This window comes from Aspergillus udagawae (assembly GCF_001078395.1).
Source record: "Aspergillus udagawae IFM 46973 DNA, scaffold_2, whole genome shotgun sequence".
Classification (NCBI taxonomy): domain Eukaryota; kingdom Fungi; phylum Ascomycota; class Eurotiomycetes; order Eurotiales; family Aspergillaceae; genus Aspergillus; species Aspergillus udagawae.
This window is the reverse complement of record NW_025091265.1, coordinates 1,596,411-1,622,088: the sequence shown is the minus strand read 5'-3', so window position 1 is coordinate 1,622,088 and position 25,678 is coordinate 1,596,411. Positions and strand designations below refer to the sequence as shown.

Genomic DNA, 25,678 nt, shown 5'->3' with positions numbered 1-25,678 from the left:
GGAAAATAATCTGGATCGACGAAGAAGAAGAAGAAGAGGAGGAGGAGGAGGAAGAAGACGATGCGGCCTCACAGCGCGGAAGATGCAGACAGATGTCAGGAACCTCTCCACATGCACTCCCTCAAACAGCTTCCTCCTGTTGCATGCTCGGACGGCTGATAAGTCCTCGACCCTCGGCTTGTTCTACATTCTCCCCGGGGATCAAGAAGACGAGATCATATATCGCTAGTGCAAAGTAATCAAATTTCGTTAGAACGTGATTTTGCAGCCAAACGGCCAAGCATGGCACGACCAGCCCTGCCTCACATCGTCCCTAGTATTCTTGCGCAGAAGAACTATTGTTCAACATCGAAATCGTCCCAATCACGTCAGCTGGCTCAAGGAGGTGCCAGCTGGCTTCCGTCTGCTTCGAACTGGCCCCAACGGTAACTGAAAACACATGCCCAACGGGGAGGTCGGACTTCTTGAGCGCACGGAACATGTCTACAACAAAAGTTAACCAAAAGCCAGAACCGAGCACTCAACCGGAATCGGGAATACTTACCCTCATCGGTGAAATCGTCTCCCAAGCACAGGACGAATTCCGGAGCTTGCCCGGGTTCTGTTCCGTATTCCTGGACCAATCGCGCCGCAATGAAGCCCTTGTTGACAAATGTCGGCCGCACCTCCAGATTGGCCTTACCGGCCATCACCTCGACTTCCCACCGCTTGGCTACCGTCTCCTCCAGCATCTTGCGGCACTCCCGAGCCTGGAATGCACCATACTCGGGATCCGCTCGGCGGTAGTGCCAGGTCAGTGCAACCCGCTTGCGCTCGATGAACGAGCCTTGCGTACGCTCGGTGAAGTGTTGGAACACCTCCATCACTTCCTTCTGCCATCCCATATCACTCGACTCGGCAAGGTTTTCCCAGTCATCCGACCGCGGCTGCCGGATGAAGCAACCATGCTCGGCGCTCAGGCCCAATTCCGGGATGTGGCCCATCCATTCATCCAGGAACGCCTGGTCACGACCACTGATGATCCAAACCGCATTGCGAGGGTCCGCAGCCAGAGTCTTCAGAGTCCGCAGCACCCGATCCGATGGGATGGCGGCCTGCGGGTCTTTGACAATGGGGGTGAGCGTACCATCGTAATCGAACATGAACAGCCGCTTGCGCGCTTTGCGGTACTGCTTCAAAAGCTTCGCCCGGTCCAGCGCCGGCGTGGCCACCGACTGGTCAAAAGAGGAAAGATTGGTAAGCAAGCGGGTGACAAACTGGTTTGACCAGGTCGAGATGGTATTCGTGGTGACGTGCTTGTAGAGTTTGACGTGCTGCGCCTGCTTCTCCTCCGGGGACATGGTCAGGGCTCGGTTGATGGCTTCAGCGACGCCGGTCGTATCCCATGGGTTGATGTGAATGGCGCTGGCCAGCGTGCCCGCCGTACCAGAGAACTCGGAGAGAATGAGAGGGCCATGAGTGTTATGCTGGCAGAGAATGTATTCCAGACTCGTCGTGTTCATGCCGTCCCGGACGGTGGTGATCAGACCCACATCGGCGACACGCAGAAGCGCGAAGTACTCGTGCTGGGAGAGATATTGCGGGTAGTACTTGACGGGCGAGAAGCTGATCGAGCCGAAGCGGCCGTTGATGGTAGATACCAGGTTAGAGATCTGGCTGGCGATCTTGTTCTCGGGGTCCTCCTTCTCCTCCTCCACGCTGGTTGGGCTGGTCACTTGGATGAGGACGACCTTCTCACGCCACTCCGGATATTTCTCCAGGAACTGCTCAAATGCCTGCAGCTTCTGGGCCACACCGCGAACACTGTCCAGTCGATCACGGCCGACAATGATCTTCTTGCCGGCGTACAGTTTACGAAGTCCCACCACGGCCTCTTCGATCTCGGAGTAGCCATAGGCCGCCTTCTGAATGGCCTTGACATCAATTCCAATTGGGAAGACGTCCACCGCAACATGGGCGCCGTAAGCATCAACGCCGGCGTTATTCGAGTCGAAGCCCAGGACGCGCGTACAACAGGACGAGAAGTGACGCGAGTAGGAGAATGTCTGGAAGCCGATCATGTTGGCACCCAGGACACCAGTCAGGACTTCTTTGCGCTTGGCAAGGCAACGCATGAATTCGCTGCTGGGAAACGGGGCGTGCAGGAAGAATCCGATGTAGATGTTCGGTATCCGTTGCCGCAGCAGACTGGGCAGCAGGAAGAGATGATAATCGTGGATCCAGACGATGTCCCCTTCCTGATACTCCTGTACGATACGATCCGCAAAGAGTCTGTTCATGCGGACGTAATCTCCCCACCACTTCCGTTCTGACCGGCCATCCGTGGGGCCGTGTTGCTTGTAATGAAGTAGGGGGTACAACTCCTTCTCCGCATAGCGCCTCCATCTCCCTTGGTCTTCCAGAAAGATCGAAGACTCCTCCGGCTCTTCGGACTCGTCCGACAGCCATACGGGAGCGATCTTGCCGTAACGGCCCGAGCTCAGCTGGGCGTCAAGACGCGCTCGGTCCTCTTGACTGACTCTGAAGCCTTCGAGAAGCGGGTGGCTGGGCGGTCGCTGTTTCGAGTCCACGGGCACGGGGGCCGCTGCTTTGTTCAGGGGAACGGCAACACCATTGAGCGCGGGCGGTAGCCTTGCGCCAGAGTTGACGGGGATGTGCTGGAGAGGAACGGAGACGTCTTGGATCGGTTCCACCTCGCCGGTCCAGCCAACGAGCGTATGGGACCATTTCGTCTCTCCTGAGCCGAGATAAGCAAAGGAATCAAAAAGGGCAGAAGTTCCGGGACGTGGTTTGAGATCCTGTTCAAAAATGGTTCATCTGAGCGTTAGTCCAATGCCGCCAAGTTGGGGAAAAGAGAAGCGAAAAAAGTCATGGGGGTCTCCATACCCAATCCGAGCCAGGACGGTAGCCGACCTTGTACGGGATGCAGAAGGCCGCGCTGATAATCCGCCCGGTGAGGTTCAACCCGGGATATTGCTCGCGGGGGTCGAAGTCCGGAATCATAGGGGAGCGGCCGAGACTCAAACGGCGGAGGAGTTCAATAGGGGACTTTGCGTTCTTCGCTGCATCAGCCGGCGAGCCAGGAGAAGCGGTATCGGAGGCGGACGACGACTGTTTGGTGCCAGGAACCTGAGAGAAGTACGAGGGGGTATCATTGATCAGGGGATGTTTCTTGTCAGTCTCCAGACTAGGGGTGACATTTGAGGCATTGGTATAGGCCTCTTCACCCAGAGACTTCATGCCGGGACCGACCATGACGGGGTGTGGCTGGCCGTCAGGCACTTTGGCGGGGGAGTCCTGGTTGGCGGCCATGACGAAAACGGCCGAAGATGGCGGAGGGGCAGATCCAATTGCTCAAGGCTCGCGGGAAATTAACAAAGTACAGAACTATTTCCGAAGAGAGTCAGAAAGAGTGAATACGATTATTGAAAAAGCAGGACGACAACTGAGAAGACAGAATTGGAGTACGAACCTCGGAGGATATCGAGAAATGGGGAAGTAGAAGGGAGTGAGAGGGTTGACAGGATAATAGATAACGATACCTCCGTAGTAGAAAGGTGGGGGGTGGGCGGACAGTGAAGCCGGTGAGGAAACGAAGACGGATAGGGATGTAGGTATGATTATGATTGTTCCTATGAGCTAAAAAAGAAAGCCATGAGAAATAGATAGCGTAGTCAAGAGTAGTTGAATTATTGGAAGTGGGAGAATCAATAAGAAGAAATCGAGGGAAAACGAGGAACCGTGGTGGAGGGGGGTTCAGTCTACCAGCACGAGTAGATGATAATGAAGATTTGGTTGGCAAAACCCGGTTTTTGATCGAGTGGAGAGAAAAAGATGAGCAACAGGAAAGCGGATATCTAGAAAAGAAACATGCTATTATATTATTTATACTATGAGTAAATTGGAGGACATGGACTAGAATAAGGGTTTGGCTGCTCCTTACCAAGTATCTAGACCTCCGACTATTTTTATGGCTACAAACTACGGAGTACCACCAACGACTATGGACTAAACTTTTGGGTATGAACGAGGGGCACCAGGATGGGCGGTGAACTTTTTAATATAAATCAGTCAGTCAATCAATGCAGACTAGTTAGTCCTGAGGGAGTAATTATTGATAATCAGCAGAAAGAATGATTACTAGTATCATTGCTCACTATCATGGTCTTGAGAAAGGGGGTATACAAGGACTCCGTAGAAGCATCCAAAAGGAGAAAAAGGGAGAAGCTGAGAGAAAAGGGGAGAGCTGGAGAGAATCAATCAATGGATCTAGTCCAGGCCGATAGGAGTATAGAGGATAATAGAGTGAGTAGCTAATAGACTAGTAGTAAGTATAAGAGAAGAAGACCCTGAATAGCTGCTAATAATAATCATAACATAACATAACATGTTCCATGACTTCAGTACATATCTGCAGGACTGCAAGTATGATGTGACAGATGAATATGACGACGATGAGCACCCGAGAACAGGCACATGGCTGGAATTTCTCCCCGCTACTGTCCCATCCGGTACGTCATGTTCCAGCCATGTCTTCTTCCCACCAAGGACAGAGGTACCGTACCTACTTAACTAAGATAGTGTATATGCATTGATTTCATAATGATTCACTGCAGGTCAGGTCGTTGTATGCAATGATCGTCCCGATCAATTATCTTCCGAACTCTGGACTTGTATGGAGTAGATTTTAGCTGCCTGTCATGTTGATCATGATCTTCATTCGTCTCTTTCATTTGATTCGATCATTGCACGTGGAGTGCCTCAAGGACAAAGTAGAGAGGTAGACACTTAGAGAAATCCTCCCGAGGGGGGGGAGAAGATAGTACAGGTACCTACAGTGACGAGAAGGGCTATGAGGCTCAAGCATGATTGGTCCATGGAAACTAAAAAAATAATCTATCATAGGTACGGACTGTTCATCACGTGACCACAAATCACATGATCTTATCAGTTTAAGTCAGGTGATCTTATCGTCCTCCAACAGATCTGAAGAAATTGGATCGGGGCACGCAGGAACCATTTCATCCTATCTCGTCTTCTCGAACCATTACAGGGCGTCTACATCTTATATCTTACCATCCAAAATTACAGACTGCCTCTGAGTACATGCTCAAAGTCACGGTTGCTGCCCCGCGATGTCTTGTATATCCCACTGATCGCGCAGCAATGCGCTTGGCCTCTGCTCTTCGTATCTCCCTTTCCAATCTTTTCTCAACAGCATCTTTCCGTCGTCAATTGCATGCTACCGGCGTCAGATCAATTGATCCTGTCATCTTTAGGAATAGCCTTGAAAAGACTCTTGAGGCTCATCGGTCCTCCAATCGAGCCAATCTGATCCGCAAGGTGATTGACGACAAATGTCCAGCTGGAATATCCCCTCCGGTTATACCACTTGAGCATCATGCTGGTCATGATGAGCCACTTCCAAAGGCCTCGTCTGTGTTAAGTGCAGAGTCACAGTCCCTCCAGCCTCTTGCGCCTGCGAGACGAGCGCAGAGGAAGGCCCGTTCGTCAAGCCAAGTGGCCGCTCCGCACCCCCAGACGGCAAAATATCCACAGCTGCAGTGGCATGCGGATGAAGCCACGGGTCGACCAGAGCAAACTCCTTGGTTGAAGTACTTGGCTAGCGATTGCAAGACATCCGATGCCATTTCGCGTCTCGACGCAGAGATCCGCGCTCTTGAGGTCTACATGACTCCGACCCCGTCGGAGCAGGGTGAGATAGATCGGCTGGTTGCAGACGTGGGTAGGTTGCTCGCGGGAATTGTCCCAAGCCAGCCCCAGGTGACCGGTTCATGGCGGACGCGATTCGCTCTGAGCCACTCCGATCTTGATTTCGTCTTACCCGTCCCGGATTCAGATCGATCCACCCGTGGCGTGCGCAAGCCCAGTGCCACCCGGCCCAAGGTGCTTCAGACTTACAAAAAGCTCTTACGTGACGTTGGACATGCGCTTCAGCAGTGCCCCTCGTTCGCGGGGAGAGTCCAGATCCTGGGCAACCGTTTCCCGGTCCTTTCAGCCATCCATCGCCCCACGGGCCGTCTGCTACAGTTCCACTGCGGCGAAGGGCTACCGGCCTCGGTCGAATATATCATGGACTACCAGGCCGAGTATCCCTCGACTCGGCCCCTCTACGTGACGGCTCGCCTGATCCTCGAGGCGCGGGGCAGGTATGGCCGCCCCCGGTTGTCTATTGGATCCGATGCCCTTGTAATGCTTCTCGTGGCCTTCCTCAAAATGAACCACGGGCGTTTCCAGCGGCCTGACTGTCTCGGCGAACAGCTCATCGCGTTTCTGCGGGCCTACGGCACCGATGTCGACCTGGCCACTACCGGTGTCTCCGTCGATCCACCCAGTTGGTTCAATGCCAGTACGGTCAAACGCGCCAGCGCCCTGTACGCACCCGACGATCTACCCGCGCATTTGCGCGGCCAGCGCTCCCTCATCAGCCTCAAGAGAACGGCGGCCGCCAGACGCAATCTGTCTGCCGCCAGCCGGTTGTGCGTGCAGGACCCCACCAACTACATGAACGATCTGGGCCGCAGCTGCGTGCGTACGTCGGAACTCCAGGACGCGTTCTCCCTTGCTCATGACCGTCTCGGCGCAAGTCTCAGACACTGGGATGATAGTGGACAGGCCGCGGATGCTAGTATCCTGACTCGAGCGCTGCAAGCAAATTTTCATGATTTTGAAAACCTACGCGCCAAATCGCTTTAAGCTCAATGCGAGCTAGCATTGAATTGTATCAGTCCCTTGGAACCTTGGAAATTCTCTCATCTCTTGCTGAAATATTGATACATTATATATGGGATAATTCCGAGTCCGCCAACATGCTTGTCACCTGGGCTCAGCCCTGGCCACTCCGTAGATGCCCTTGACTCAATAGAGAATCGCAATAATGAAATATCAGAAAATGCGCGAGTAAAACAGGTGGAATTGCTTTGTAAGAGAACGCCCGCTTTCTAGTCAAGGAGCTCTGAAGAGCCATACAATGTATCCAAACCGCTCTGTTCGAACGGGAATGTGAAAATAACTATGACAAAGCGGCAAGCCAGGCCACGGCAAAAGTAGTCTATGAATAAATTCAATAATCATGATCACGCCGGTGTATGAGAACTCCAGGTCAAGCAATGCCAGCAATCAACTTGTGTGGCACCATTGGAAAAGCGTTGCCAAAGCATATATATACGAGGCTATACGATTGACTCAATTGCTGTACCTCTGTCAGCAGCTATTTCGGTTTCTGACGGGATGCTGATGAGCGACTTACTATATTTCCAAGGGGGAAATCTGGTCAAGCGTGTAGAGCCAGTTTCCACCCTGCTCTTCCTTCTCAAGCCTACAACAGTCCATTAGTATATGGCTAAAAACCGACGAGGATTGGCCAGAATGTCACGAACCAGTCATAAGGCCACATTATGAGATGTCCCTGGACCTTATTCAATAACTCTTCTGCTTGTTGTTTGTCCATAACATCATCGGTCGCGTGGAATTCACGCTTCGAAAGTGTTGTTGCTCGTCTCCGACGGCGGCGGTTCTGGGTTGTGGCATTGCGATTCAGAGCCTCAGAATAATCGACAGCTTGCGGCTCCTGCTGCTCGACGGCTTCCTTGGTAGGGCCGCTGTCTTCACTGCGTCCACTCTGTGTAGGGCCCGCCCCTCTAACTTCGGCTACCTCCAAGGCAGTCTTCTCATCAATTGACGATAACGTTTCTTGCTTCGCAAGGTCGGACTGCATTCGATCAGCTGCATCGCGCCCACCTTCGGCTACACGAGCCTCTCTCTTCTCATCCGAGCCCTGATGACCCTTGTGTTCCGTCGCGTGGCCTTCGCTGCTCGACCCCGAGTGAGGAACAAGTGACCGTATACCAGCGCCAGCCGCGGTGGTATTGGTCCCGGGAGGTCCCGTAGGCTTTTGGTGGCTTGGCTGAGAAACCTTGACGCTGTGCTGACTCTGCATTTCCGAAAATCGCTCTCCGTATGCGGCGTACTCCTTGTATTCTTTCCACGACTTGACCTCGCTGTCAGGCATACAACGAAAGACGGCCCGATAGATTTTTGTGTTCTTCTCCGCCACGGCTTGCCAAGTGTCCAGGTAGAAGATGTCGATCACAGGGTCTCTCATGCAGTCCTTGTCAATGAAGATGTGCTTGAGATCTGGGATCAGTGGGTGTGGATACTTCGCCGCGTCGGTTATATCTGATGACGGCGACAGGACGCCATTGTCGTTCTCACTATTGGTTCCTGGCAGAGCCGGATGACGGGCAGCTGCTAATCCATCAATCACTGGTGTTGGATCGGCATCATGAGCCGTAGCCGAGGGTGATTCGCGGCTTGTCTCTCTAGCAATGGGACTGCCCGGTTGCGTCTTCCGCTTCGACGCCGGCTTGGGTTGTCGGATGGTACCTTTGCCCTCGCTAGCGACAGGCGAGACCAAAAACTCAGCGGTGTCTTCGAGCATTTGCGAATCGCGACCATCGGCCAGCCCGGCTTCTAGAGCGACATTTAGGTGATCTACACCAAGCCCATCAACGTCCTTCTTATGTTCCGCGTTGGAAGTCACCCTTGGATCAGCAGTGAGCTTTCTGTTCGACTTGAGGTTGGGATTGTTTTCTTGTTCCCAGTCTACATCGTGGTTGAAACTGCGCAAGTCTTCCGATCTGGAGAGAAACTCGTCTTGTATCCGATGCCGACGCTCGATCATATCCCTCTCATCCTGTCTCTCCATCATCAGGGACTCAGAGTCGGCCTTGTCAGCGTTCTCCGGTGATCTGGTGCCTTCTTCCGCAATCTGAATCTTTCGCAGTTCTTCTTCCGTTGCTATCGAGTGCTCCATTAGCTCGTCAACGTCGATGCCAAGATGCTCTCTCATCAACCGCATGCGCAGGGTATGCGGGAACCGTCCGACAAGATACGGGCGCCCATCCATGGAGGACCATATCATATCTGTATCACGCACGACAGCTGCTACCTCAGAGTCTCGCGAACCCAACATCGATCTCTCATTGATATTCGCAGACCCAATGATGGCGGCCCGATCATCAACAACCATGCACTTGGCATGGATGTAGAGCTGCTCAGTGACAAGTTGTTTTTGCGGTCCGATCTTGCCCCACGTCCGAAGACTGAAAAATTGAATGTAATCTTCCGGATCGATGCCCAGCGCTCGCAGTCTGCCAAAAATCGAAGTCTCCCCCCGGCAAATGCTGCGATACTGACACTGCATGATGAGACGAACGCTGGTTCCGCCCTCACTGTCCACAGTATTCTGAAAGCCTGGCATCAGTGGGATAACGATGACGGCGCGCCACGCCTCCTGATTCTTGGAGGCTCGAATGATTCGCTCCACCAACGCATCTCCAATTAAATTCTCAATCTTCCTGCCGTCTATCTCGCAGGTGCTGATGAAGAATTGATTCTCGATGTAGACAAAATGGTCCGATTCCTCTATCAGTTTGACGTAGGCATTCATAATGCTGTGCTCGGTGACATCCGGCGTACCCGTTGACCACATACTGCTTGAGCGCAAGATCTGCACCTCGCAAGTCCCATCAAGGCCGAGAGCTTCCAAGTCGGCAGGGTCAAAGTCAGGCGGAGGCAGAAGAAAAGGTGTAGGTCTGGTAGGTTTCCGCTGACGCAAGATGTAGTTCCAGCGCTGCACAAAATGCCGCGTGAGATCCCGGGCGGGCTGACCGACGACGTGCATCGAAATGTCATGCCACGGCATCCTGGGAATTACATTACGGTCATACATCTCCTCGTACGGCTTGTCCAGATCGTAAAAGTCCTGAATCCGCGGGTTCGAGTAATCCTTACCGGGCCAGAGTTGGCAGTGGTCTGCGTCCTTGGGTCCATCGGGCGTCTCAAAGCCAGTAGGCTTGTCGTCAGTGAGCAGATGTTGCGGAGTGTCCCATCTTCCGAAACAAAGGTCAATTCCGCCAACAAAAGCCACGGTGTGGTCGATCAGGCATAATTTCTCATGGTGCGCCCAGAAAAATGTGTTTTGTCTGAACTGATTCGGAGAGCGCTGTACAAAGACGTTGGGATGAAGGTCGAGAAGTGAGAATTTGGAGTATTCCGAGTCAATAGGGATAGCGGAGTTGATATTCCGATACATGATCACAAATATCTTGACCCCTTCGCGAGCTTTGCGTTGAAGAAGTCGATCCAGCCGCCATTTCTGACTGATGGCTGCTGGCCGTCGCAGGTACAGTTCAGGACTGAGCCACCAGTCATGGATATAGATGACGTCTTTGGCCTGATTGATCGCTCGCGACACCATCCACATGTGGTCGCGCGCATCGACTAGCCACTGTGCAAAACAGTTCTGGCGCACCGGGGCAAAGCTCTGAAACCTGTTCGGCTTCGCCCATGGGGTACTATTGACCATGAACCTTATAGAGTCCTCGAATTGATGGAGCTGACGCTCATTCCTGGCCAGCAGTCTGAGCTTACGCTCCGAGTTTTCCAGCCTCAGCGTGTGATGTTGTGGGTGTCTGGCCGACTCTTTAGCCGATTTGGCAAGCTCTTTCGCTTTCTGATGTCGTAAACTGATCTTTTGAGTTTGTAATTTGAAAAACGGGTCGACCAAGAACACATCGTAGATATTCATCTCCTCCGGCGAGTCAACGCAAACAAGGTAGCTGTGTCGGACAAGAAACCATTTTGGTGAATGCCGCTTCTTCACCATTGCTGGAGTTAGCGCCCTTCGAAAATCGAGGCCTTTGGAAGACTGAATAATCAGGTATCCCTCTTTACCATGATAGCTGCCTTCGGACGCAAGGCGGACACCCAGGGCAGAGAGTTCCAGGAATTTACACAAACGGTTGCTATCGGCCTTGAAAATCAAGAATCGAATCATCTTCTGTAGATAGGCTTCAAGTTTCTTCCGCTGCCTCTCGGGATATGGTTCCCTCTTCGTCGTCTGGCCAGGTTCCGCCGTACCTGAAGGCCCAGCATTGGCCTCGCCCTCAGTATTGGTAATGCTCGACTGTCTCCGGGATATACCTCCTGACAGTCGGCGCTGCCCTTGTTGCTGCTTTCTCCTACCGGACCTCTCATTGCCGCTGGTCGCTTCGGCGGCGGTCTCATAGCCGCCTTCGTCTTCCTCGTCTTCAATCTCACTTTCCAGGCCCCGGACTCCTCGAAGATATGGAAAGGCGCTTCGAGGGAAACGGGGAAGGTTCTGTCCGCCCTCGGTGTTTCGCAGCTGAATGTACTTTTGCGTTCCGAAGTGAAGCTTATATTTCAGATGCAGATTCGCAAAATCTCGAAGGGTACGGTGGATGATCCATTTCATCCGCGTCATCCCGCTGCCGTATTCTAGCTCGATTCTGAATACAAGGTGACGGTCACCGGAATGAGGTTCGAACTTGCTATCAGTGACCCGAACTTTCAACTGCTCCAGAAGGATTGGGATCCGTTTGCTGCCGTGTTCATCCCGTTGAAACATGCTAGCCAAGATCAAGGCGGCCGGCACCCCTGAAGTCAACTCGGCTAGTAGCTCGGCGGACTTTGCATGGTCTACTGTGCTCTCAGGCTTGCGACGCATAAACTTGAACCCAGCCTTTATCTGCCGCCACTTCTGAGCGCTCAGACTCGAGCCGCGTTCAGCTCTATGGCGCCTCCAATGTGGGGCATTTCCTTCTGTTTGTTCAGATGGTCCAACCAGCCCAGTAAAACGCTTGAAATTGCTCGGTCGTCTCTCCTCCTGATTCCCATGGCTATCCGCCTGTCGACCGCCATATGTAAGTGCACGAGCGTTGGCTATTCTCCGTCTCCAAGCATCTCTATTCAGGCGATCTCGACCCTCGTCCTCTGATACACCCTCCCGCTGCTGCGCGAAGTCGCCGGTGCTCACTCTGCGCGCAAAGAGGTTGGCGCGGTAGTTCTCAAATGGACCAAACGAAGCTGGGAGGTGGAATGACGGTCTCCTTATCGTCTTCGGTGTGTTTGGTTCAGTCTGAGGTGCTGACTGAGGCTCTTGCTGCCGTCGTGAAATTTTCTTCTTCTTCCTGCGCTGACTGACATGTTGCTCTCCGGCGCTTTCCTCGGCATCAGCATCGATATCACTTCCCTCCTCTTCCAAAGTATCGGGGAAACGAAAGGCCCCTCGTTCCGAACCCGGCGTTGCTAGATCGGCGTTGGTCTGTCTCATATCACCAATGGTTGCCCCACTAGCCGAACGAGAATGAGAGGTAAATGAGGGCGAAGCGAAAGATTTGAGCTTGGTGAAGATCGATTGTTTCCCCTTCAGTCCAGAGTCCGGCTCATCACCCAGGACAGATGGGGGTCTTGACCCAGATACTTCCGGGGCGGGATCGATATCAGAAGTCTCGCGGGTGAACTGGACGCTGGGACGACGCGGCGAAACAGCCGCTCCGGGAGTTGAGGACTCATGCTGTGTATGGTCTGGCGACTGTCGAGGGCTGTCGGGTGATTCATTTGACCGCTGAAGACTTGGCAAAAATGGTTGTTCCCCCTGGCCATTATTCCACGCCTCCTCCAATCCACTGGCTTTCTCTGATCGAGTCTTTCCATCTCCTCCATTGGCCTGTTTAACATTCTCCTTTATAGATTGCGCATCATCTGCAACATCTCGCTCATTCGTAGCATCAGCTTTGCCGTCCCTAAAATCAGAGGCGGGATGTCTGTTTTCCGCCTGGGAGGGAAACGGTGAACCCAGCTTGAAACCACTAGCCACTGTCAGAGGATCTGGTCCCTTGGGATCGGGACGATTCGAAATATTTTCCGTGTCCCTCAACGCTGAGGTAGGAACCGCCGAGTCGGTCATTATAGCTACAAGGAACGACTGGTGTCAGCGTGGACATCAAATCACTTGTAAAAACAAGATCGAACGTACGTGCGGATCAATAGATCCTAGCAAAACCGACCGAAATAGTTCACCACACAGTCATTCTGTCAAGATTTGGAGAGCTTTTGGGGCTAGGAAATTGAGGGACTGAGTTTATTTCAGCAAATTCAATCCTGAAACCGTCAACGTACTTAAAGGGGAGTGTTGCAACTTGCATTAGCGTTTCGAGTAGCTATTCCAACAACCGCTGGTGGAGCCGCCCCCCATAGAACATTGACGGAAGGCCCGCTTTGGCGTGATTGTTCAATGAGAGCTCGAAATTTAGCCCAGATAGGGGGGAAAGGCAGCAGCTCGAAGTTTGGTTGCAAGGGGTACAGTCGATCCTTGGATAAAATAATGTAAGGTATGGTGACTGGAAAGGGAAATACTTCTGATCTTTAATAAGACCCACGGATTTCGCCGTTAACTTCTTCTTGAATAATAATGCCTTGATTATCATCAATACTACGGCACAGAGGAAGGAAAATGGTACCTGAGGCGCGTTTCGTTTGAAGCCTGAGGCATAAACGTACTAAGACGTGTGGCTGTGCAATTCGTCCTATTTCTATGTATTGTAATGGAAAGTTACGATTGTCTTGTAAACAATATACAATACCTGGTATTCTATGGGCACCGTTACCTAGAGTAGGTATATATCCTCGGCTTTGAATGTGGAGTCAAAGGTGGGATGTTGATAAGTGTCTCTGATCTGATGTAGGTTTGACAGCACGCAAAAATTTTGTTTTTTGTACATACTGCATTTATCAACAGATATTTCAGATACATAACAAGCAAAATGACGGATCCGTTGAAGACATTGGATACCGCATCTCCCTCAAAATCCTCCAATCCACCTTCCGTTTCTCAGAAGAAATACCCTATTGCTGGAATTCTTACCACGGTCTTCGGCCTCGATGAAATACCCTCTCAGGCTTCTGAGATTGCTTGTCTTTGGCTCTTGCACCCAAGATTGGCGACTCAGGAGCGAATGACGGGTCTCGCAACGTCTGTCATTGCGGATTGGAATCACAGGATTAAAGATGGTCGTGCCGGTCCGATCAAGGGTCTGATTGCTGTCTCATTCGATCAAAGAAACCATGGCACAAGATTGGTCGATCCTCTCGCCAATGAGGCATGGAGAGAAGGGAACCCTCGACACGCGCAGGATATGTTTTCCATTTTCCGTGAGTACCGGATCAGCAAATTCTAGAAGTTCCTACCTCCGGGACTATATGCATACTACCGAATTATGCCCCGAGAACTAATGCGTCTCGCACAACAGAGGGAACCGCGCGCGACGTATCACTACTGATGGACTATCTTCCAGCCTATGTGTTTCCCCAAGGCGAACGCAGGATCTTCAAACATATGGTGCTGGGAGTATCCCTGGGGGGCCATGCAGCGTGGAGCTGTCTCCTCCATGAACCCCGCGTGAGCGCCGGCGTGGTCATCATCGGCTGTCCCGACTATGTAAATCTTATGGCAGATCGTGCGCGATTGTCGAAACTGCCATCCTGGACAAACAGTGATCCCCCGGGGTCTCGGATTCTAGGCTCTGAAGCATTTCCCTCCTCTCTCCTGGAGACTATCTCTAAACTTGACCCAGCGGGCCTATTTCTGAGTTATGTCAATCCTATTTCGGACGCTGGGCCCCTTCGAAACAGTCCTCTGCCTGAACCGACTGAAAATGAAAAACAAGCTCTGCGGCCAGTGCTTATGCGCTGTCTGGCTGGCAAGAAGATTCTCAACCTATCCGGGGGCGTGGATAAACTGGTTCCCTATCACCGTGGGGAAGTTTTCCTGACTTGGTTGAAGAAGGCTATTGCTCCAGATGGTTGGTTTGCAGATGGTGCTGTTACATTCGAAGACATTATTGATGAAAAGGCTGGACACGAGGTCACTCCGAAGATGATGGATGAAGCAGTTCGCTTCATAACTGAGACGCTTGTCTCCAGTGATGACGCCAAACGGAGTTGTGGGTATGTTCGCGAATCCAAAATATAAACCATTAGAGCAATCAACTACGATCATTTCTGCATTCCCCAGATGGCGTCAAAACTGTACGGTAAGGGAAAAAGAGGCGAGCCAGAAGATGGTAAGCTACGAGGTGCGCTATGAAACCCTGCTCTCGAGGCAAACGTTGTCGAGGAAATGATTGATCGATCAAAATATAAAGCCGACACTGCCTTGTCAGAGCATTGATCATAGCGCTTTTTAAAAAAAACCCGCAGCAGACAGAGTGAAGCAAAAAGAAAATGTTGAACAGTGTGAAATCCTCTCAGATGGTATTTTGTTTGATAGGGTGAGATCGTAAGGGCGTCTGAAGGCCAGGCTATGCTGCTCATCGCAAACAAAACCCATTATTTTGTAAATACACGAATCAAATGTGCCCGATTCGCGGCTCCCATTTTTCGAGTTCTTATTCCCTTTTATCTCGGAGAACAGAATTTGAACCCTCTATCACAAGCCGGACCGCAGTGCGGCACCTAACCCAGTTTCTGCACCCTGCTCGTTTCGCAATCATGACTCCGCATTTAGGCAACCAACTCAACAACACCACCAGCCTCCTTGATCTTCTGCTCAGCGTCCCGGCTGAAGTATCTGGCGCGGACAACGATGGGGATCTCGGGGATACGGCCCTTGCCCAGAACCTTGGAGTAGCCAAGGGAGAGGAGGTCGATAACGGGGGCGGTGTCGGTCTTCTGGCCGCTAAGGTAGGCGTCGCGAGTCTCGGTAGGGACGAGGGACCACAGCTGTAAAATTGAGGGCATCCCAATCAGTCACTTTTGTTCGTAACCACAACAAATTCTCCTCCCCAACCCTAGAATATCTCCGCTACTCCTCCACATTGCCCAATGCAGCTTTCTTCTGCTCTCGCGGCGATTCCCGTTGGTTCGGACTAGGTTTGACTCTAAACGCATTCATTCAACGTACCTTGTCGAGGTTGATGGTGGGCTTCCAGAACTGCTGGTTGGTCTTGTGGAAGTATCTCATACCAACCTTACCGAAGTAACCAGGGTGGAACTTGTCAAGGTTGGTACGGTGGTGGTGCTGACCACCGGCCATACCACGACCACCTGGGTGCTTACGGTGCTTGCCAACGCGACCGTAACCGGCCGACACATGACCGCGACTGGAGAAGAAGAGTTCAAGTTAGTCTCTCTCGATATATATAATATGCCGAACGATTGTTTCCTGGTCGCGAATGGATGCATTGACTCGTCGCAAATGCCACGACAGAGAGGGATGCTCGACAATTGCAGGTGTATGACGGGGTGAAATTCTCGACTCACGCTTTTCTTGTCTTCGAAAAACGGGTAGGCATCTTGTCGACGGTGCTGTGCTCGACAAGACCGGTCTGAGGTTTGGCGATGGGGGGATGCGGTCGTATATGCTGCTGGTTCAGATGTTTAATTCAAGGCTCGGAGCCGGCTAGAGTGTGCGCTAGGCTGTTCGCTTGCCCTAAGTAGGGTCCAGCCCTTTCAATCCTTGGCAGTCAACTTCCTCGTCAGGTCACGTGTGCGGAGATGAAAGGTACTACACCTACCATTTTTTTACGACGGATACAAATACCACTACAGCCTATGCTTGATGACGCTTTATGACAAGGTATGTAGGCAGTGATGCCAGGCCAGTCAGTCTGTAATTGTGGATGCCACAAAAAAAAAAAAAGTCTCAATTATTCGAGCTCCGACCAGAGAAAAAGTTGGTCAGATCCTCTGCGAGTGCTGAAGCTGGCCGTCGTACAGAGCGGCGCACCATGCTCTGCTTAATCCAGGCTGGTAATTTTCCCTGTATATTCGCTTTTTCATATCGCCTGTCGATCATCACAATGGCAGCATAATCATTGCGGTGCCTGATTGCTCGCCCAATGCATTGATTGACCGCTCGCATACAGGCGTTCTCGTAGAAATCCTTCCCTGCTGCTTTTGCAATTGACTGCCTGTCCTTCTCAGATCCAGAGCTCGAGATATAAGTTTTCTGCTCGACATACTGGATCTTGGCCTGCCAAACTGCACTGCGTATGTTTGGAAACGGCAAACCGATGATCAACACGCCTCTTCCCAGTTTATCGGAGAAGTTTATGCCCTCGGACAGTTTCCCTCCCACGACGGAAAGAAGCAGAGCTCCTTGACCAGCGTCAATAGTTCTTGTATATTCTTGTAGCAAATCTTCCGTTTTTGCCCCCATGTCCCGACCTTCGTATAGGACAGACTTTTTTCGTTCAATGAGACCTAGAATAGTCTGGCCCTTCTCGCCAACAAGAGGCTTCCTCCATATAGCCAATATTCGGCTGAGATAATCGTAACTGGGAAAGAATGCGATGACGCCATCTGGGATAGCCTGGCACAACGTAGCCACAGTCCGCCCGAGATCAAGAATCTAAGAAAAAAAGCACAGCAAACCGTTAGAAAGGTCTAGAGCCCATGAAGCTACGGCTCTGAATAGTGGTCGCTTACCATCTTCTCAGAATCGCGAGAGTCGTAAGTAAAATCGAATTCGGAACCTAGAACGCCGTTGACAAGCGTGTGTGCAATAAGGTTCTCTGGGGGGATAACGTGGCCATAGCTGAAAGTATCTAGCCGGCTTGGGGCAATGTAGGAAAATAGGTGATTTCGATAATCACTCATCTATGGTATCGATCAGCCGCATTAAGGAGATGAGAACATCACAGGAGGGTACTTGTTATACATACGGGAGACATGGTTCCGCCAGCCAAGATCACTGCTCGGGCATCTTCGACAATCTCCCGGAAATGGTTCGTCGGGTCCAATAACATATACTTCAACTGAATATCATTGTGGCACTTTAGATAGAAAAATCGGCCTTCGGCGGAGGGATTCATCAATGCTAAAAGAAAGCTCTGAACATGGAAAAGGACAGGTGACGAAGGTTTGCCGTCCGGTTGTTGGTTCGCTTTGTCTTTCGAAGATTCGACATAGCCGTCGACTTTTCTGGCTAGTTTGCTTTCCTGTAAATACCGAGATAGCTTGTATGGATTGATTTGATCGACGCCTTTCCCAGCCATCAAATCTGCCGGATCCACGGCGCCTTCTGCAGGCAGTTTTTTCCCTATGATTGACCGAAGATGGTCTGCAACCGAACTGATAAGTCTGATGATTTGAGCGATGTAGCTTCGGTTCTTCCCCTTCAAGCGCGCCTTGTACTTGCGTGCATATGTTGTTAATTGGAAAAGTGCAGTCTGTAACTGCGATAGCCCAATTGTTACTGAATGTATATTGCATATTGCATCCATGAGATTGTGGGCCTCATCAATGATGACGACGTGATTCTTGATCGAGAGATCGAGGGCATCTCGAGCTGAGCGCTGGAGTAGTAAGGGATAAGGAAGGGTCACAATCTTGTGCGCATTCAGCAGTGCATTCTATGATGATTAGAAGACCGATTCAAAACGTACCTCGCTGTGTTTGAGTACTGAGCGGGATGCGTAGTAAGGACAGACTCCCATCCGCTTACCAAGCTTTCCCATGTCTTCGATGTCCTTAATGGTCGCCAAAGTGTGATCCCGAAATTGTAGAACCTGCCCTTCATCCTCCTTTGACGGCAAGTAAGGACATCTTTTCTCGGCAGCTACTCCAGGCTGCTGCAGTTCCAAGCAGCGCTCATTGATTGCAGTGGCGTTTCCTAGGGACACCACCTTGGGATTTATGCATAAATTCTTTCGCGAACCAAGAGTAAGATGTTTCAAGCGTTCTTCGACCTCATCGGTGTCTGCGTCGCTCTTGGTGAGCTCCGCTGGCATGCTGGACGGCATTTTGACGCGCCGCAACTCGCTTGAGAATTGAGACAGTTGGGAATGAGTTCTCGAGCAATAGAAGATCTTAACATCATCGTCTCCATGTCCAGTGTCATCGTCAGCAGGAGCCGAGAACTGCTCCTTGAAGCGCTCCAATAGTTCAAGTGTACTATTTGAGAGCCCACTGATATCGCCGAGTTTCTTGGAAGATGTCATCCTTTCTTCGGCATCGCTGTCATAATCATCCAGGATCCATTCATCATCTTGCTCTGGACCTGAGTCACCAGACAATGTACTCAATCTCTAAAGTGTGGTCAGTGCAAAGCAGCTTGTGATCCAGTACCGGCAGACATACCTGCCTCTTCCGAGGCTCTCCTGGATGCTCAGTAGCATGCCTCTGCTTCTCCTCTTCAACTCTGATCTTTTCTAGACGAGCCTCCAGCGCTCTTCTGTTCTCAGTTACTGCACGAGCGGACTCGCGCTTGGCAAACTCTAACATCCATTCGGGCTCGCCGTCATCATCGCCTGCAAAACCTCATCAGCGGCAAACCCTTGGTGTTCACACCTTCCCATACTGACAAGAAGCTTCATTGACGGTATCTTGAAGTGCCTTGCGCTTGTGTTCTCTTAGCCAGGTCATAGAGCCGCATATCAAGCTCAGAGATTTTCCCTATGGTAGAGTTGTGTTAGTGACCAGGCGTTCTACAGAATAGCAAATAAGAACTCAGTCTCTGCTCTTGGTCTGATGGTGACCTTTACGTACCGTGCCTGTGCGACGTCATTAGTTGGCGTGATCAAGTGACAGGTGAAGCTCAACTTACCAGTCGGAGACTCGAACACTGCGACTTTTCCTTCTTCCAGGCAAGTGTAGAGAGCGCGCATGAACTGGAGTTGTATGTCATATGGGGAGTAAGGATGGTTGAAATTTTGTGGTTGAGACCCCATAGTGCTGAAGGTACCTCCAGTTACACGATTCACCAGCTTGGCTTTAGTACACTAATTCACGAGGGCATTGACGCCGTCAGGCTCTGCACCACATGTTTCAATGATGGACCCCAGTTTCAGCAGATGTTTGACGGGGACTCGAAACAAAGAAGCAATAGGTAACCGCTAATGTAGGTTGTTGGTAACTACAACGTTCCTTTATTGGACACAAAGCAATAAGGTATCTTGGCTGGCATAGTACCTTAGAACCTTGACAGACCGAAAGGGACTTGTAATAATTCCATTGACCAATCAGGTTCTCGGTAGGCCTGTTTGGCTTCTTACCTTATTTGGGCAAGCAACTTTCTGTGAGCAGTGTACAATTCTAGGAACAAAGCTGTAAGAATAGTGGTAATAAACTCTGGAAGTTGCTGTAGGAAACTTGATATTATCAATGAACGAGCGTCTAATACTAGCCGAAAAGATGAGCCGAACTGAGGCAGTTCAAAATAAATCTGTTCTCGTGCAGTCCTACTGCAGCCGAATAAACTAGGTAATTATTATTATTGACTGAAACTGAAGTACCTAGAAGGCAACTTTAATTGCCAATAGACGGTAGCTCCAATATATAAGGAGGCTCAATCAAAGTAGATCCGAGACCATTCACTTTGAACCGTTTATGATCAACATGAACTCAATAGAATTACATGCAGCCTGCTATCATTTGATGCAACCCAGGGAGCAAGATGACATGACTTATAAGTTACCTGAGTCGTGTTATAGGTACCTATAGAGTACGGAGACAGGTATCACCTTATCCAGGTCAAAGCCACACTGCTTCTCAAATAACAGTGGATACTCTCAAGTCTTTCACCTTGTCTAATAACTGCTCCCCTATCTAGTTTAATAGTAATAATAACCCAAGAGCTCATTTGTTCAATCTGAATCCAAAATCTGCCCTTAAGGCGATTGTATCTGAATACCTCGATTGGATCAGACATACCTTGAAAGAAGGAATGTTGGAGGGTAATCAGATTGAAGAAGGGAAATCCCCTTCTCTTTGACAACAACACGATACTTCTCTGTATTCTTAGGCGGAATGATAGAATTGTTTGGGGACTGTCATGGCTGTCACCAAAGCATCCTGTAAGACACTTCTATCTCTCTTTATCACCTTCAAGACCTTTCTTTGACCGCAGCTCCTACCTACTCTTAACAACTGTCCGCCTTGTTAGTCGTCTATAGGAGTAACTATCTACTCTGAAGTATTTGTAGCAGCCTAGTTGCAGTACCTACTTTAGCACTTAATAGTGGCTTGGTACGGTATTTACTTTCATAGGCAGCTACCTGACCTAGTCAAATTCCGCATCCACTCCCACGGACCCCGCTTCTCGTAACTGGCCTTTGGGGTCTATCTACAGATTACTCCAGTTTCATCCCGGGGGCGTCTCTTCTTCTTTCGCGCTCAATATCATCCCTACTATGGTACTATCGTTTCCCTGCTTCTAGTTATTCCTCGCCACTCATTATTAGAAGGCCTGCCGTGGTCTTATGGTATGAGATTTCGTTTCGCGGCTTTTCGGATAATGCGCTTGATCTCTACTCTCTACCCTGCGCGTTCCGTTAAGTCAGACTGATCTCCCTCCACTCTATTTCCTCTTGCGTTCTATTTTTAAACCCATGAGCCTTTGATTGGAAGGGAGGAAGAATTAAGGAGCGCCTAAAGAATCGTGTTTCCCAGTCAGATCTGATCCGTATCGTTTTCGGCAACGCCTGGAAAAGATTGAAGAAAAGGAAAACAAAGGAGAAGGGGCTATTATCTGGACGATGAATAGACCTCCGCAAGGCCGTGGTCAGCCACGTCTTGGTGCTACATGGTATCCAGGGGGCCAGGATGACTTTTACATGCCAGAAGTCATATCCCCCTCTCCTCAAAGGTGCGATTGCATATTGCATATTTCAGGGGACTTCCCCCACCGGATTGGTAGCGTCTAACAACACTGGTGATACGCGTTGCTGACCTGATGCACTCCATTTCAACAGGGTCATGCCGGAAGTTCCAGAAAACATGCAGGACAATATAGCCCACCTCGAGCACGAAGCGCGGATCCCCCACCACGGCCAACATGCTCCGGTCCAGCATGATCGCTCACGTTTCCCTGAGCGGTCTTCATCCGTCGCGGTCGCGCAGGTACAACCGCCACCTGGCGCGGGTTACGATGTCGCCCATCATGAGCACTCTGCTGTCTACGACATGGGATCTTCTACCGTTTCTCCTTTCCCTGTCCTGAGAAATCCGCCGCCAAATGTACCGCCTACTGACGAGCAAAGAGAAGCCAGTTTGGAAAGAGCTCGAATCGCTGTTTTGTCGTCCAACGACCCGGAGATGCAGTTGGCCTGGGCTCAGGACGCTCTCGCCTACGTTGAGGTCGCGGTGCAAAACGAGTCTCGTTTCTCCTTGATTCAACCTCCCAGGCCGCAGACTCCTCCTGTGGAGCGTCAGTTGAAGCTCGATGCGATGAACATTGTGAACTTCTTGGCGGATCAATACCACCCCAAGGCCGATTTCATAAGAGGCATGTGGCTGGAGTTTGGCAAATTCGGACATCGCGTGGACAAGAAGGCAGCTTTTCGCGCCTATACGAGAGCTGCGGACAGAGGATATGCTCGGGCAGAGTATCGTATCGGAATGCAGTTTGAAAGTTCTGGAGAACCGGAGAAGGCTATCAAACACTACGAAAAGGGAGTCGCCCTTGCTGACTCCGCTTCTTACTATGTATGTTCAGGGCAACTTTTCTGTCACAATGAGCTCCTTGCTAATGCCACGGCCGGCAGCGTTTGGGCATGATGATCCTCCTCGGTCAGCATGGTCAGCGGCAGGATTACCAGATGGGCTTGGATTATATCAGCCTTGCTGCACAATCTTGCGACGAGAATGCGCCGCAGGGTGCCTATGTACGTGACGCTCTTCTCATTCACGGTCTCAACGCTTTGGGGTCTGACATGACGTTCGACAGGTTTACGGTATGCTCTTGGCACGGGAACTCCCGCAGGTCAATGTACCAGAGAGCTACCTTCCCCTAGATCTTAACGCTGCTCGTGTCAACATTGAAAAGGCAGCCTATCACGGATTTGCCAAAGCTCAGGTTAAGATGGGCGCCGCTTATGAACTTGGTCAACTCGGCTGCGACTTCAACCCTGCGCTATCCTTGCATTATAACGCGCTGGCTGCGCGTCAAGGGGAGCCGGAAGCGGAGATGGCGATTAGCAAATGGTTTCTCTGCGGTCATGAGGGCGTTTTCGAGAAGAACGACGAGTTGGCCTTCAAATTTGCTCATCGTGCTGCGCTCAGTGGATTCCCGACGGCTGAATTTGCGCTAGGATACTTCTACGAGGTTGGTATTTACGTCGATGTCGACCTCAAGGAAGCCAGAAGCTGGTATGCCAAGGCTGCAGCGAATGGGAATAAAGACGCTACAAGTCGGATCGACAGCATCTCGCGGTCAAAGACGCTGTCGAGGAAGGATCACGAGAATGTCGCGATCGCCCGCATCAAGTCGCGCTACGGGTCGCACCAGCGTGAGAGTTCACTGGAATCACCGCAAGAGAACCTCGAAATGCCCGATCCATCCAGGATGAGTCTCGCAGATACTGGACACTCCGCCGCGCCTTACCCCGACAGATCTGGGTCCCGTTCCCGGCCCGTTTATCCACAGGGCTACTCAATGGCCGACCCGCGCCCCAGCTCGGCTTTTGGGATCAACCCCAATATCCGCGCGAACGCGCCCAACTATAACCGGGCCGCGTCTTACGGCCCAGGCCCTCAGAATTACCGTAACCCGGGGCCGGGGGCGCCGCCATCGGTTGGACCGATGAGTCCGACAGGTGTGCATAGCCCATCGGCAACACCCAAACTCGATATCGGTTACTCAGCGCCACTTGATCAGCCTCCCAGCGCTGATGCTCGAAGACGCCCTCAACGGCTGGATAGTGTACCCCCGGACCGGAAACCTGCCCGAACTGCTGTCTCCCCTCACTCCCAGGGTAGCTCGATGGGATCGCCACGGCCACAAGCCTCACCTTCTGCTGCGTCATTCCCTCAGTCGTCAAGAACGTCGACTCCCAAACCCTCCGGAACCCCCGCAAGCGCAGCAAGCCAAAAGCCTACAGCACAACCTTCCAAACCCTCCGCAGGGGGTCTCCCCGGCAAAGGTCCGAAGACATTCGAAGAAATGGGGGTTCCTGCCGCCCAGAAAGACAGTGATTGCGTAAGTCTTTGATTATTTCCCGGATCAGTTGTATCGAATCTGCGAGGCTAACATCTGCCTTAGATCATCATGTGATACCCTTGCCGAATGATTCTGCACAACGATTCTCTATCTTATGTCTTCACGGGAGAATACCATTTGATACAGCCATTGTCCCAACCAGAGCGAATAAAGGCGGCGTAGGAGAGGCCCTGATGTAGTGAATGGCCTTCACCGATTGTTTGTCTCAGCCTCTCTTTGCACTCCAACTCAGTACTTTCTTGATCCCTCTGAGAAAAGCATTTTCCCCATCGGGGATTTTCGGAATCATTTTACCCTATCTTCCCATGTTTTGTATTTGTGGCAGCCATCCATTCCATTCGAATAAACTGGAAGATCTTGCCATGGTTCAGCGTCCTTGTCTCCTACTCATTTTTCTGGGATTTATTCTTTCTTGGTTGCTGCTGCTCTATTTTCCGAGGCCAATACTTGTTCTGTAACTCTGGAACAAGATTTGTATGTATATCTAAGAGTTGATGGATAGCATTTTCCACGTGATGATGGTGGACCTTTTGTGATTGCTGGTTTATACCCTGTACAGTGATGAATTTCAGTCAGAAAAACCACGTCCTGGTTCTCCTCGCTCTTCTCTTCCCTAGTCTCCACCTTCTTTGGTAGTAGATTGACCACTTCACTTCTGTCGCCATGCCACAGAAGAAGGCGAAAGCGGCCGACATGTCGGTTGTAGGTGAGCCAGCAAGATTTGCTTCAAAACATCCGTATGCCTCCCGCTTACTCTGCATACCTAGCTGCCAATGACGAAACATCATTGATCCTGAATTACCTTCGTGAGTGTTATGTTGATTCGCAAGGCTCTTTTCAGTTGCACTGTCGACTCTGACTGCTGACTGGTCTTCTAGGGAAACAAAAGTAGGTCTAAGTGTTCTATGCTAGCAATTTAGTATCTTGAAATATTGTCTAAACGTTCAAAACCAGTCGTCCTTATTCGGTTCGTCCTCTTGTTGATGAGCGCCTGGTGGTATTGACTCTAATATCTTAGCATCTCAGGCCATCGATGTTTCCACGAATTTGCATAACAAGGTCTCCAAAAGTCAGTACAGTCGTTTCACGTCAGGCCGGTCGTCTGGAAAATTATGGCTGATGTCGGTCCTATAGCGCACGCAGCAAAGGTCTTGCGAGAACTACACCGGAAGAAGGAGGTTGAAGCCCGGATCTCAGGTGCTCAGCACTGTCCCTTGCAAGCAAAGGGTCTTGAAGACTAACTTAGCTCTGCCTGGGATTTAGGAAAACACACAGTTTATCATGCCCTTCAAGACGCGTCCGACGATCTCAGCATGGAGACCATGGCGACGATGGATGAAAAGATCAAGCAGCTGGAAGAACAGTTAACAACACTCAAAACCAACGAAAAGAAAGCGCGAGCGGATTTAGCAACGCTCTCCACGAAGCCATTGCTAAGTGAGCTTCGACACGATGTCGGCCGACTTGAGCAAGAAACACAAGCGGTTTCATCTCGTCTCAAGAAGATTCAGAAAAGAGATTCAATCCAGGTGTCTCCGGAGGAGAGAGCAAAGGTGGGAAAGGAATGGAGACGCTGGAATAAGGTCACTGGCATCCGTAAGACAATATGTCGGGATCTATGGAGTAGATGCTTGGAGGTCGTACCGGACAACGTGAGTCGAGAAGAGCTTTGGGTAAGTACGCCAACTCTTGATGCTGCATTACGGCGTCGATCTGCAGCATTTTCGGTTGACTTTGTCCATCAGGAATCTCTAGGCCTTGAAGGATCCTTTCTTCGTTAAAATGCTACGTTTTATCTGATCAGACAGAGGTAGAGACTGTGAGGAACCGTGATCCATGCGGATGAATAGTCTC

General features: G+C 51.0%; 8 protein-coding genes across 8 annotated transcripts; 4 read left to right on the top strand and 4 right to left on the bottom strand.

Moving 5' to 3' along the window:
• Window positions 1-313: 313 nt before the first annotated feature.
• orlA (putative alpha,alpha-trehalose-phosphate synthase subunit Tps2) lies at window positions 314-3,312 on the bottom strand (the record flags this gene model as incomplete). The annotated part of the gene is made up of 3 exons (XM_043287838.1): window positions 314-483; window positions 545-2,798; window positions 2,887-3,312. The coding sequence occupies 3 exons, from the start codon at window positions 3,310-3,312 to the stop codon at window positions 314-316; spliced, it is 2,850 nt and encodes a 949-aa protein (XP_043143773.1).
• A 1,794-nt stretch (window positions 3,313-5,106) lies between these two features.
• Window positions 5,107-6,717, top strand: Aud_002880 (uncharacterized protein; the record flags this gene model as incomplete). The annotated part of the gene is made up of 1 exon (XM_043287837.1): window positions 5,107-6,717. The coding sequence occupies one exon, from the start codon at window positions 5,107-5,109 to the stop codon at window positions 6,715-6,717; it is 1,611 nt and encodes a 536-aa protein (XP_043143772.1).
• Window positions 6,718-7,206: 489 nt separating this feature from the next.
• Window positions 7,207-12,793, bottom strand: pld3 (phospholipase D; the record flags this gene model as incomplete). The annotated part of the gene is made up of 3 exons (XM_043287836.1): window positions 7,207-7,213; window positions 7,271-7,339; window positions 7,401-12,793. 3 exons carry the CDS (start codon window positions 12,791-12,793, stop codon window positions 7,207-7,209), a joined length of 5,469 nt encoding a protein of 1,822 aa, XP_043143771.1.
• An 856-nt stretch (window positions 12,794-13,649) lies between these two features.
• On the top strand, window positions 13,650-14,857 carry Aud_002878 (uncharacterized protein; the record flags this gene model as incomplete). The annotated part of the gene is made up of 2 exons (XM_043287835.1): window positions 13,650-14,037; window positions 14,136-14,857. 2 exons carry the CDS (start codon window positions 13,650-13,652, stop codon window positions 14,855-14,857), a joined length of 1,110 nt encoding a protein of 369 aa, XP_043143770.1.
• A 530-nt stretch (window positions 14,858-15,387) lies between these two features.
• Aud_002877 (60S ribosomal protein uL15) lies at window positions 15,388-16,178 on the bottom strand (the record flags this gene model as incomplete). Its single annotated transcript, XM_043287834.1, has 3 exons — window positions 15,388-15,606; window positions 15,788-15,986; window positions 16,147-16,178. The coding sequence occupies 3 exons, from the start codon at window positions 16,176-16,178 to the stop codon at window positions 15,388-15,390; spliced, it is 450 nt and encodes a 149-aa protein (XP_043143769.1).
• A 350-nt stretch (window positions 16,179-16,528) lies between these two features.
• On the bottom strand, window positions 16,529-19,556 carry chl1 (DNA helicase; the record flags this gene model as incomplete). Its single annotated transcript, XM_043287833.1, has 8 exons — window positions 16,529-17,236; window positions 17,314-17,484; window positions 17,550-18,239; window positions 18,273-18,914; window positions 18,967-19,136; window positions 19,191-19,281; window positions 19,375-19,379; window positions 19,433-19,556. 8 exons carry the CDS (start codon window positions 19,554-19,556, stop codon window positions 16,529-16,531), a joined length of 2,601 nt encoding a protein of 866 aa, XP_043143768.1.
• A 1,806-nt stretch (window positions 19,557-21,362) lies between these two features.
• Window positions 21,363-23,878, top strand: Aud_002875 (putative chitin synthase activator (Chs3); the record flags this gene model as incomplete). Its single annotated transcript, XM_043287832.1, has 5 exons — window positions 21,363-21,472; window positions 21,579-22,311; window positions 22,371-22,490; window positions 22,553-23,803; window positions 23,867-23,878. 5 exons carry the CDS (start codon window positions 21,363-21,365, stop codon window positions 23,876-23,878), a joined length of 2,226 nt encoding a protein of 741 aa, XP_043143767.1.
• Window positions 23,879-24,487: 609 nt separating this feature from the next.
• On the top strand, window positions 24,488-25,605 carry Aud_002874 (putative TBP interacting domain protein; the record flags this gene model as incomplete). The annotated part of the gene is made up of 7 exons (XM_043287831.1): window positions 24,488-24,530; window positions 24,592-24,630; window positions 24,703-24,712; window positions 24,779-24,791; window positions 24,851-24,893; window positions 24,959-25,021; window positions 25,088-25,605. The coding sequence occupies 7 exons, from the start codon at window positions 24,488-24,490 to the stop codon at window positions 25,603-25,605; spliced, it is 729 nt and encodes a 242-aa protein (XP_043143766.1).
• Window positions 25,606-25,678: the final 73 nt, after the last annotated feature.